We start from the raw sequence: 11,136 nt of genomic DNA on the forward strand, positions 1-11,136 counted from the left end.
TTTTGTATTGTTATTTACGTCGCTCGCAAGGCTACAAGGATATCGAAGTGATTTCAGGAGAACACATCCGAACGCTATCCTTGATCTATGAAGCGATATCCTTGTAGCCTATGCGATAACGCTGACAAAACTGTTCTTTTCAGAACACACTCGTATCTTACGAAAACCTATAAAACTGTTCTTTTCAGAACACACTCGTATCATAACGAAAACGTATAAACTGTTCTTTTCAGAACAATTTATTCATGTACATATCAACGATATAACGTTAACAGCTAATTTAGTCACCTACAAATCTATATTAATATATATTACTAAAAAATAGGAATAATAGATTTCGACTTGAAAAGTGAAGTGAAGTCTAGTGTGTCTTATCCATTTCCTTTCCAATTTTTGTCATGTCCTTAATTTCTTCTAGATTTCCTCTATCTTTCAATTTCAGAACTAGAACTTTCCATTCGCTTCGCTACTATTCTGACATACTCTTAGTTAGTTTTCTTGTTTATCAGTGAGTGACTAGATTTGACATGCGTATATCAGACTAGACTAGTCAACCTTAACTGATGTGTTACTAGTCTGCGTTTCGTTCACATGTTTTGAAATACATACACGCAGCTTTCAATATTATAATAATTAATAGAAAAGTAAAATATTTAAGTATCATTTAACGAATTTCAATACAATACACAAAGTTCTATTAATTTTTTTTATACTTAGAAGCCAAAATTTGTCGTAAAAAGGTTTTAATCAAGTCCCTCAATATTACATTATCAGTATCATCAAATTCAGGCGACGTATTACTAAATCCGTCCTCTCAGCCTCCAGGTCCTTCAAACGGGAAATCACTAAGGCAAAGTCAGAGCACACTGCCAGATTTGGCAGTGTGTGATTTATGGGATTGGATCTCCAGCTTTCTGGCCGATTGGAGCATCAAGGTCGTCATCGACGAAGTATATTCCGACCGTAAACCCATGAACGGTGGGTTCCCACAAGGCTGTGCCCGACCCTGTTTTTCTCCATATCAATGATATTATGTTGCAACTTAGTAACATTCATTGCTATGCGGATGCCAACACAGGGGACTCTTTACACTGGCCGGGCAGATTTTTCTCGGGAAGTTGTCGATGAGTACCGGAACAACTTATGTCTGATGTCGAAACTGCTAAGTGGAGTCTCCGACTGGGGCAGATTAAACCTAGTCCAATTTAACCCCAAGTTTGCGCGTTTTCCGCTAAAAAAACACCCTTTGTCGCTACTCCTCTTTTCAAAAAAACTCTTCTTAAAGCCACATTGGAATACTTGGCGTTGATATATCGAAAGACGTTCAGTTTCGTGGTCACTTGGAGGGTAAGGCTAAATTAACCTCCAAAAAGCTTGGTGTGCTCAGTAGGGCGAGACGGTACTTCACTCCGGGCCACCACTTGCAACTATATAAAGCGCAAATTCTACCCCACATGTACTGTTCTCTTCTCAGTACCAACTCCTTCCACTTGACCAATCTCTCTCCGAGCGGCTTGATCCTTTGGCGTTCCGTAGGGATGTGGGCTCTGCATCTTCTACCACATTTACCATGAAGTTGTTCGGATTAATACCTGCAGCTGAGTTTCATCATCGCACGTGAAGGCAGAATATGAAATTCCACCTCGACGTCCGCCGTTCCACAACTGCGCGTTTTTCAAGTATTTCCGAACCAATTCGACTTAGGGTCCTTCAAGAAAAGAGCGTACAAATTCTTGAAAGGCCGGCAACGCACTCGCGAGCCCTCTAGCATCCAGAATGTCCATGGGCGGCGGTATCACTTAACATCAGGTGAGCCTCCTGCCCGTTTGCCCCCTGTTTTATAAAAAAAACAATTCTCAGAAGGCCGGCAACGCACTCGCTATCCCTCTGTGTCCTTGGAGCGTGTCCTTGAGCGGCGGTATCACTTAACAGGTCTCAGGTGAGCCTCCTGCCAGTTTGCCCCCTGTTCTATAAAAATAAAAAAAATCCAACCTAGACGTCTACCATGAAAGAAGTTTCCCACACTTTTTTCTATCTGTGACTTAGTACAAGTACAATGTTATCATGGGTATTTTTGTTATCTATGGTGACTTATAGTGCGGAAATTTGAGGTTAGTGTAGAACTACACTAAGAATTTAACGTTACGATTTGTAGTTCGTTATTTATAGTTATAAATCTAATTTCAGTTCGAAGTTATATTATTGTTGGCATATGTACACTATTTACATATACGGATTTTTTAAAATAAAATAATAATGGCCGTAGCGTACGGTATTCATTTGGGAAATAGCTCTGGATCGTTGGGTGCTTTAGCAAATGGTACATCATCGGTATTGGCAAACGATGCGGGCGATAGAGTGACTCCAGCTATAGTAGCCTTACATGGTTCTGAGTGGGAGGTTGGTTTACCAGCGAAATCAGGTCAAGCTACTTCAAAATCTATTATAAAACATAACAAAAGGCTTATGAACTGTGATTGGAACGAAGAAGACCTTAATTTTGTAGAAAAATCATCCTCATGTCGTATTCAAAATGAAGAAAAATTGGTGTATGAGTTTGAAACATCTGAAACAAAGATATATTCAAGTCCTGACAGTATAGCTACAAAGATTTATGCTAAGCTTTTTACAATTGCAAGCCATTCTGTAAAAGATGAGGGTGATTTAAAGTTAGTTTTAGCTGCTCCACTGCATTGGTCACAATCAAGTCGTGAAAGACTAGTGAAATGTGCTGAACTTGCTGGTTTTGAGGTATTGCAAGTAATAAGTGAACCAGCTGCGGCTTGCTTGGCCTATAACATAGAAGAATCCATTAATGATATTAATGTGTTAGTTTACAGACTTGGGGGTTCAACTTGTGATGCCTCCATAATAAAAATCTCAAATGGTTTTATAAGCATTGAAAAGAATATTTATAGAAGTGACCTGGGTGGGCAGTGGCTTACTAAAGACTTGGCAGATTTTATTGCACAAGAATTTAAACAAAGGTGGAAACTAGATCCTCAAGAAAGCCGTAGAGCTATGGCTAAACTTTTACATCACGCTGACAATTGCAAGCATGTCTTGTCGACCTTAAATTCTGCTCATGTATTTATTGAGTCTTTATTAGATGGTGTGGATTGGAGTCAGAATGTTTCTCGAGCAAGATTTGAAAATATAATATCATCAAAAATTTCTTCTTATATTGAACCAGCTCAAAAACTTATTGAGACATATGGTGAATCCATAAGTAAAATTGTTTTATGTGGTGGAAGTATGAAAATTCCAAAGTTGCAGTCAGCAATTGCAAATTTGCTTCCAAATGCAGAAATAATGTCTGGAATTAACCCAGATGAGGTTATTGCAGTGGGATGTGCTAAACAAGCAGGAATGATTTTAGATTTTCCTAATTTATCTCTCACTGATGTTCATACAGAAGTTGAATTTTTAGGCCAAGACATTTACCTTAAATATTTAGATCAGACTGTTAAACTTTTTAAAAATGGAACACCGCTGTATACACAATTTACTTGTGATATAGAACCACCTAAAGATTTAAAAAACATTAGTTTTTCTTTGCATACTAAGCCAGAGGAAGATGAATTTGCAAAAGAAGAATTCAACATAGAACATTTAAATAAACCTTTTAAGTTAAAAGCAGTACTTCATGATTCAAATTTTATGTTACAAGTTGAATGAAAAATTATTTAATAAAATACATTTTAAAACATTTTCTGACAATTTATTTTTAATCTTGTATTGAATTATTAATCTTCATACTCCCTGTTACAAATTAATTAAAGGCATGTACTAGTTAGTTTTCTCTCTTTGTCTTTGTATATTTTAAAGACATTAGATATTATATTACAAGTATAGCCTCGAAACGCCGCTAGGTGAGAGTGCTGATGCGTCTACCGATGTACAATGTAGGTGGTTAGGTGGCGCTTTAAGTAATTCTTGGCCTCGAAGCGTATTACTTAAAACTTCAGATTTATTTACCAGTCTCTATAGCTTTTTAGTAATCGCAATGGCTGCAGATTTGCAATGATTTTTTTATTAGTCATAATATAGAAATACAGGCATTTTTTTTATTTCTCTTATACACGTAAATTTTCTAAAAATCGCTTTTTCAGAGCCTAGTACTATGATAATTGATAGGATAACTTTTTTTTCTCTTTCTTGGCCTGCACTGTTGCACAGTTAATGCGTCAGCCATTAAGAACTTTTTAAATTTTAATAATCGTTTATAAATTCATATTTCATGCGTCATGTTTGACATTTTGAACAGCTGTCAGTTTTTTTATCATATGGCGGGAAACTTAGCATTTCAGGTAATAAACCTTCAATTGTGAAAATAGAGAAAAAGGTTTAGTAATTCGAATGATTTGTTTACAATGGAGGAAAATGATGCTGAATTAAAAAAATCTTTAGATGGACGATTACAGAATATTTTAGAGCACTTTTCAAAATGTAAAAAGGTAAACTGTATCAATTTTTACTAGATGCTAAGAAGAATTGTGTGGTCTACGCTGAACTTGGGTAGATATTTGAATTGGTTCAAAAAAATAATATTTTACAATTTAATATTCAACAGACCTTTATAAACGAAGGTGAGGAATGCAAAAATCTTAGAGAAGTAAATACAAGGTTACTAATAGAATTAAAGGAAGCAAGGGAGTTAGAAAAATCTCACCGATATCACTTAATGTCATCGCGTGAAATGATTGCCAATTTGCAGAAGACAGTTTCACACTTGGTTTATCTTAAACGTGATGTGAAAAAGATTAAAGATGAATTAGTTTCTAAAGATTCTATTATTGATACATTGGAAAAGGTTCGTATTTAAAGTGAATAATAAAGTTTTTTATTCGTCGTTATTAGTAAGGTCATACTTAAAACAGTTTTTAAATAATAACACAAAATATATTGAGGTACCTATAAATATGCTTCTGCAGCTTATCTGCTTTTACAGCGTTATTGGAAATTCGACGTGTTCCCGGTAGAAGGTGATAGGGGTGATATTTGAGACAATTTTAATCCCGTCCATTTTTGAGTGTTTTTGTTTTTGGGTGTTTGTGACTATTTGTGATAATTTTATAGTTTCCTCCGAACGAATTACCAACAATTCTGTATAATTAGTTTAAAACGATTCAGAAGTTTACAGGAAATAGACAATGTTTCGAGGAAACACAACGAAGTGTTAATAGGATTACGAGCCGCACACGACCAAGAAATGAAGGATTTGACGCAGAATAACGACAGGAGAGGTAACGCACTTGACTTCAAAGTGAAACAACGTCAAAGTATTCTTCTTTTGCTTTTAAAGTATTTATAAATATAAATTATATATAAATGTTCAATAGTTCCAATTTCCACGTGTTTATATTTCCTCTAAACCAGCTCAACAGGTGCAAATAGATTTCGATACGCGAATCGCTCAACTGACGTTCGTCGCCGAAGAATTGCGCAACAGGATCGAAGAAATACAAAACGATCATCGAGAGAGAGTCGGTATCGTTTAAATGTTCTCGTTTATTAATTCAACTGGTTAGATGTTGTTTTATAGCGAAAATAAAATCGGTTATAGATGAATGCGGTGGTGCTGGATTACGAGGAGAAGTTCCAGCACCAGGTGCGGCTCCAGGAGCGAGCCACGAAAGAGGCCGAAGCCTCTCGGGCCCATTTCCATGCTTATCAGAGGGTGAGACTTCGCTCCGTCTGTAATTACGTAAAAAACTGCGCAACGCATTACTTGAATTGTAAACCGAATTCGCTCTAATAAGTCCGAAGTGAGTTTTGTCAGAAGGCAATTCATTACAATAACCCGTTTCAGTTTACCCACTAATTAAGAATCATATTCCATTTAATTGCCCTGAAATGAGGCGGCGTGACTCGTTAGCTGTATTTTTGTGAAATTTCGCTCTCTCTCTTTCTCTCTCTAGTTTAAATTACTCTTTAATTAACACACTATTAACATTAGATTGAGAAACATTTCTAACATTTTTAATGTTATGAAGGCTTATTAACGCTAAAGTAATATTTAAGTGTCGTTTACTATAGATAATGTTGAAATGTCAGTCCACAACTTAATAGTGACGCAGGAAAAAAATATTGTTGTTTTTTTAACAAAAGAAAATGTCAAAGTTGGCGACCACCGACCGTTTGCAATATTATGTCAATTTTGAAATTACAGAAATTAGAAATCCTAGAAGAGAAAGTTAAACAAAGCCAGTTCAAGGAATTCGTAGCTCAGAACATATACTCTCCAGAACGCGAGAGTAGAGTGGAACGGCCCTATTCCGTCGAAACGAATGCGACGTATGGGTACAATGCACCCGGCCCCCTCACGGCACAGGCTACACATTCGGGGAAGGGGTCCGAACCGAACGAGAAGAAGGGCCCGTTCAACATCATTAAGAAGAGGAAGCTGTACACCGAGAAGGGCTTTTTGAACATGTAAAGGTTCATTTCATGGCATGATTAATAAATGCTATGTTCAGAATAAAGTGCATATTAATCGATTATTCCCCTCACTTTCACTGCGCAGTGCATTTACCCTGCGGCACTTATGTCGTGGTCGGTGGCATCGACAGGTGCACGTGCACACAATCACACATACGTCCGACGTCTTGGGCTCGCTGAATCCTCGCTTGTATATCATTTTTCCAAAAGCGTAACTTGCTGATTTCTTGAAAAATTTAGTAGCGCAGCGACAAGTGCGTTATCATCTTCAAATGTACGGCATCTCAGATGTTTTATGTTTGGATTAACGATGTTCCATCAATTCAAAACTAGCCTCGTGATTGGCAGCCATCGCAATTCCTCCTCCGTTTGCGCGGGGGCGTTATCTCGGTGAAACAAAATAACGAATTTGCCATCTAAGCAAGTTATCGACATTACTATCCCATGGCTTTCCTCGGGAAACGAATGCCGTGCCCATGATCTTGCCGGCGGAAGGAATCGCCCTAAATTTCTTTCAAGTCGTGGACTGTCCATCGTTATAAATCGAGCTTTGTGAAGAAAACCTTCGCCCACTAAACACGCTAAAAAATTAAATAATGTATTAAACAAAAAACAAAAGATGACTCCAATTTTTAATTATTATTACCATAATATGCTTCTTTCCAAGGTCTGCAAGTATTGTAATGTATTGAACATTATTTATTGAACACCGCTCGTAGATATTAACATGATATTATGGTCATCACTGAACCCATTTGGTGTCTATATTAAATGTTATCTATTATCACACATATCTACTTCTTGTGGCTTATTTTGTTGTTCTGGTATTTTAATTCAGTTATATATTTTACCCAATTATTATAATAATCAAGCTAGCTAAGTTATTCTTATTATTTGATAAATATATTATTCTTAATAATTCAAACGAAGTTAAAAGAGCATTCACTATTAGCAGACGGTCCACCTGTTGTTCGTTTCCCTTGAAATAAATATCAGTTCGTAGGTCGTATACTGAGAGCGATGACTTTTGTCCAGTGTATCCAGGCCTTAAACTATAATTTGAAAAATTTCATTTCGATAGGTATACGAGAAAGTATATTATTGTAATCTTGGCCACTAATAATGTTACTGCCAGAGATATATCAGATAATCGAGATATCTCTCACTCGCATACAACCGTGTGGTTAAATGAAAAGCAAAATCTATACCAATAGTAGATGAAGAGTATGTATTATTATAACTTTTTCATTTGCAATTCCGTATAAAATTCTTCTTTTGAGTAAACGGTGAATATACTTTAATCAAATTTGTCTAAAACTAACCCGTATTCCTGTATTTATTATTATTAATACACAGACAAATACACATAAATATTTAATTTTTAACCAAGTTACCATTGATATCATTTAATTATCAATTAATTACTTTATTGAATCATTATTAATGGGAAAATAATCTTCGCCATTACACTTTCTTTGGTATATTTATTGTAAACTTAGGAATATTGACAATATAATGTTGTTATCGTTACACGAACAATATATACAATGAATTATGGTTTTAATGATTGCGAATGAGCCTGTCCAGAGAGTTCCAGCTGCAGGAGTAATCGATCTGCAAATGTCCGTACCTCGAAAGGTGGAAATTGTTAGGGGCCGCGTGAGGCATCGGGTGAGCCCAATCCTCATAATCCTGTGGTAAGCTCTCGTAGGCGTCTGCCATCCTGCGGGGAAAGAGTATTTATTATCAAATGCTAATGACACAAACAGAGTCGTTTTTGTGTGACTATCGCTTAACGAGGTTCGAGTATGTGCTTAGTATATTATAAAACGTTCACGATGTCAAATATAATAAATAATTTGTGTAGTATTTTATTTAAATTTTCGCACAGAAGGTTAAGTGACTCGTAATGTTGTGAAATAATTAATTCGGTTCTACGCGAAGCTATTTCTGCTCATCGCATGTAAAATTCAACCTTTATTTCGCGTTTCACCTACATACCACAAGGTAATTACAGAAGATATTAAGTTACTCGCAATTGTTGTGATCTCTCGAGCATGTCAATACAATATGATAGCACGGATTAGATAACCATCCATCGAGTTACTTCGTTGCGACTTCGCTGTAAATCGCGAGCATTATGATCGTGTTATGAATGTAAGTAAGGCCGATGATGTGACTTTCTAAACCTTGTTGGGTTTACGTAAGCGACGGATATAATATTTACATATTTTTAGTATAACGTACCGTATACACGGATATCGTATCTAGGTATATACTTCTGTGTTATCTGTAGAATTTTGAACCTATTCCTTTGCGTGTTGGACATTGCCAGGGTCAATGCTAGGAACGAGTTTCTCTTAGTTAATAAGAAACTAACAACATTTCTCACAGATTAAACTTTCATTTGTAGTAAACAAAAACTCACGCACGTTCACACGATGCATGGTAAATGCGCGTCATTTAGTGTGCGGAATAAGACCTATAATAACAGCTCTACACTACGAATAGCATTATGTTTTTGTGCGCATTTTGTGGGAACGGGATGCGAAGATGTTTTTATATATTATACTAAGTATTTTTTATAAATTTTATATAGCACATTAGTATAAGAACTCAAATTGTGGTTCGAGAAACCTAAACAATGCATTGATATTTAACTAGCTAACTAACTAAGTAATAAGTAGCTACTTTACTCGAATTATATAATTTAAATACGATAGGAATTCATATAACTTCAAAAAAAAAAATAATTATATATAATTAGAATGCAGCTAGTTCAAACAGTGCGAGTAGTATATCAAGAAATACAATAATACATCTCGTTGTAGAACAACCTCACCTTGACTGTCTTCTGCTCCTGTGACCACTAGCTTGTATATAATCAGGGTGAAGTGTTAATGATACTCGAGGTCGCAGAGCTACGTAACCAGGCGGTGGCACCGGGAGAGGACCATACATACTTTCATACACCAAAGGGTGAGGTATGAATTGAGGTTCTTCTACGTACATGGACCGTCTTCTTTCTGCTAAGATATTTTAAAAATTGTATTAGATGTAGGCTCTTTGAAATTTAAAATGGTTAAAAAACACAATTTGAGATCGTAATTTGAAGCATCCCTGATATAATCCACACAATTACAAACAAAGCGTAGGTAAAAATGTCCTCAGGTTACCTAGTAAAGAATACTTACCCACGGGTCTTGGGGTGTAAACCGGCACATCGTGACCCTCTGGCAGTACACATCTCGATCTTCTTCGGCCATAAATTTCCTCTGGATTAAAGGGGCGTTTTTGTGGTTTCTCCTCCGAAGAGTCATAATTTTTTGTTGGGACATAGTAAAAGCTGGCACTGACCGGTTCGCCAGCGATGGAGTCGAACTGCTCTCTACCGGAATCTGGAGAGTCTCCGGGAATTCTCGCTATAGCATCACTGTCCCATGGATCCAGATACATTCTATTAGTAGATGGTGGAGACCGATCGTCTTCTTCACTGTCAAAATCGACCGCGGTCCAGTATGGGCTGTTGGCGTGTCCTGGCATTTTAATTATTTATCACGCAATAGGTAGCGTTAAAATAATTTATTGTATACTTGGCAAAATAGCTGAGCACTGTTCCATCACTAGACACGTTCTATCCATACTTGGGGAGTATTGTAATTCTAAATCGTTTGTTTGCTAACACTTTTTATTATTCGTATCACGCCACTCACAGACCTCGACCAAATACCATAAGTATATAGCACTACGAAGCCGACTGCTTAGCAGTGAGTTGCTAAAGTATTTGAGAGGTTTGCGTGCGCACACCTCGACACCTTCGTTAAAATGAAATTAATGCTTAGACTTTATTGAGCGAGGCGATTCAATGTAAGCAAACTTACATTTACTCTTTAACTACACGAGTTTTATGAATCTACCTATTTGATATTTTATTCTTGTATATAATACTTATAATCTTGATATTTAGGTAAATATTTGGTCGCAAAATATTCAAATATGTTCTGCCTAAATCTAAATGTTCATTTTGTTTAAAAAGAAAGCGAATTGTACAAGATCAAGTTGCGGCTGAAAAATAAAAATAAGCACCCGACTTGTGCAATTTTTTGGTTTTGGCGCCTTTTTACAGAGGCATGAGACGAAGTCATCTTTTCTATAGGCTTGACATTGAATGACGCTTGGCCACGTGACCATTTTCATTAAAATTTGTAAGGCGTTAGGAGGTCACGCTTGTCTCAAAGTGATACCTACTGTCTCAAGTTTTGCCTTTATACCAATGGCTTAGCAAAATTAGATATATAGTAACATCGACAGGGTGGCCTTTTTAAACATGTTATATTTTAGTGTATCGACTTTGTAGATTAAAAACTCATTAAGAACGCAACTAAAGGTAACAAACGACTACCACGTGGCAAGAGTAGCAATGCTATGAGCCTCTTGCCACAGCGTGTTTCACTTAGTCAAATCGATTTCACATTTCATGGAATATATTTTCTTTACAGTTACGACTGCCTGATGAAAGAAATTACGAAATTACAGTGTCTCGCGGAAAACATCTTATGCAGTAGGAAAAAAATGAATTAATTAGTATTCATATTGCACTTAAGGCAAATTGTGCTCTCCTCTACTCTTTTTAGCCGATGTTGAAGATGAACTGTTACTTGAGGACTCTTCACAAGATATTTTCAAATAATTCAA

General features: G+C 36.4%; 3 protein-coding genes across 4 annotated transcripts; 2 read left to right on the top strand and 1 right to left on the bottom strand.

The window, feature by feature from the left end:
* The first annotated feature begins 2,074 nt into the window (after positions 1-2,074).
* Positions 2,075-3,711, top strand: LOC110991583 (heat shock 70 kDa protein 14). The gene has a single exon (XM_022256985.2). It carries the CDS (start codon positions 2,257-2,259, stop codon positions 3,676-3,678), a length of 1,422 nt encoding a protein of 473 aa, XP_022112677.1. The 5' UTR covers positions 2,075-2,256; the 3' UTR covers positions 3,679-3,711.
* A 480-nt stretch (positions 3,712-4,191) lies between these two features.
* On the top strand, positions 4,192-6,439 carry LOC110991560. Its single transcript, XM_022256940.2, has 6 exons — positions 4,192-4,457; positions 4,574-4,813; positions 5,144-5,246; positions 5,380-5,486; positions 5,567-5,680; positions 6,173-6,439. Exons 1-6 carry the CDS (start codon positions 4,374-4,376, stop codon positions 6,437-6,439), a joined length of 915 nt encoding a protein of 304 aa, XP_022112632.2. The 5' UTR covers positions 4,192-4,373.
* Positions 6,440-7,911: 1,472 nt separating this feature from the next.
* On the bottom strand, positions 7,912-10,262 carry LOC110991578. Of its 2 annotated transcripts, none has more exons than XM_022256978.2 (3): positions 9,636-10,262; positions 9,284-9,467; positions 7,912-8,164 (listed from the first exon to the last, which is right to left on the bottom strand). In XM_022256978.2, the coding sequence occupies exons 1-3, from the start codon at positions 9,982-9,984 to the stop codon at positions 8,002-8,004; spliced, it is 696 nt and encodes a 231-aa protein (XP_022112670.2). In that variant the 5' UTR covers positions 9,985-10,262; the 3' UTR covers positions 7,912-8,001. The 2 variants fall into 2 exon arrangements, with proteins under 2 accessions (XP_022112670.2, XP_022112669.2); XM_022256977.2 differs by having other exon boundaries at positions 9,284-9,470.
* Positions 10,263-11,136: the final 874 nt, after the last annotated feature.

Source organism: Pieris rapae, chromosome 11 (genome assembly GCF_905147795.1).
Source record: "Pieris rapae chromosome 11, ilPieRapa1.1, whole genome shotgun sequence".
NCBI lineage: Eukaryota > Metazoa > Arthropoda > Insecta > Lepidoptera > Pieridae > Pieris > Pieris rapae.

What these genes read in the sequence shown, in the direction of transcription:
- LOC110991583 (XM_022256985.2), top strand. Translation starts at nt 2,257, where the DNA reads ATGGCCGTAGCGTACGGTATTCATTTGGGAAATAGCTCTGGATCGTTG.
- LOC110991560 (XM_022256940.2), top strand. Translation starts at nt 4,374, where the DNA reads ATGGAGGAAAATGATGCTGAATTAAAAAAATCTTTAGATGGACGATTA. An exon ending in AAAACGATCATCGAGAGAGA is followed by an intron (nt 5,487 to 5,566) that starts GTCGGTATCGTT and finishes AATCGGTTATAG; the next exon opens with ATGAATGCGGTGGTGCTGGA. An exon ending in ATTTCCATGCTTATCAGAGG is followed by an intron (nt 5,681 to 6,172) that starts GTGAGACTTCGC and finishes TTGAAATTACAG; the next exon opens with AAATTAGAAATCCTAGAAGA.
- LOC110991578 (XM_022256977.2), bottom strand. Translation starts at nt 9,984, where the DNA reads ATGCCAGGACACGCCAACAGCCCATACTGGACCGCGGTCGATTTTGAC. An exon ending in TTACACCCCAAGACCCGTGG is followed by an intron (nt 9,471 to 9,635) that starts GTAAGTATTCTT and finishes AAAATATCTTAG; the next exon opens with CAGAAAGAAGACGGTCCATG. An exon ending in AGGAGCAGAAGACAGTCAAG is followed by an intron (nt 8,165 to 9,283) that starts GTGAGGTTGTTC and finishes CTTTCCCCGCAG; the next exon opens with GATGGCAGACGCCTACGAGA.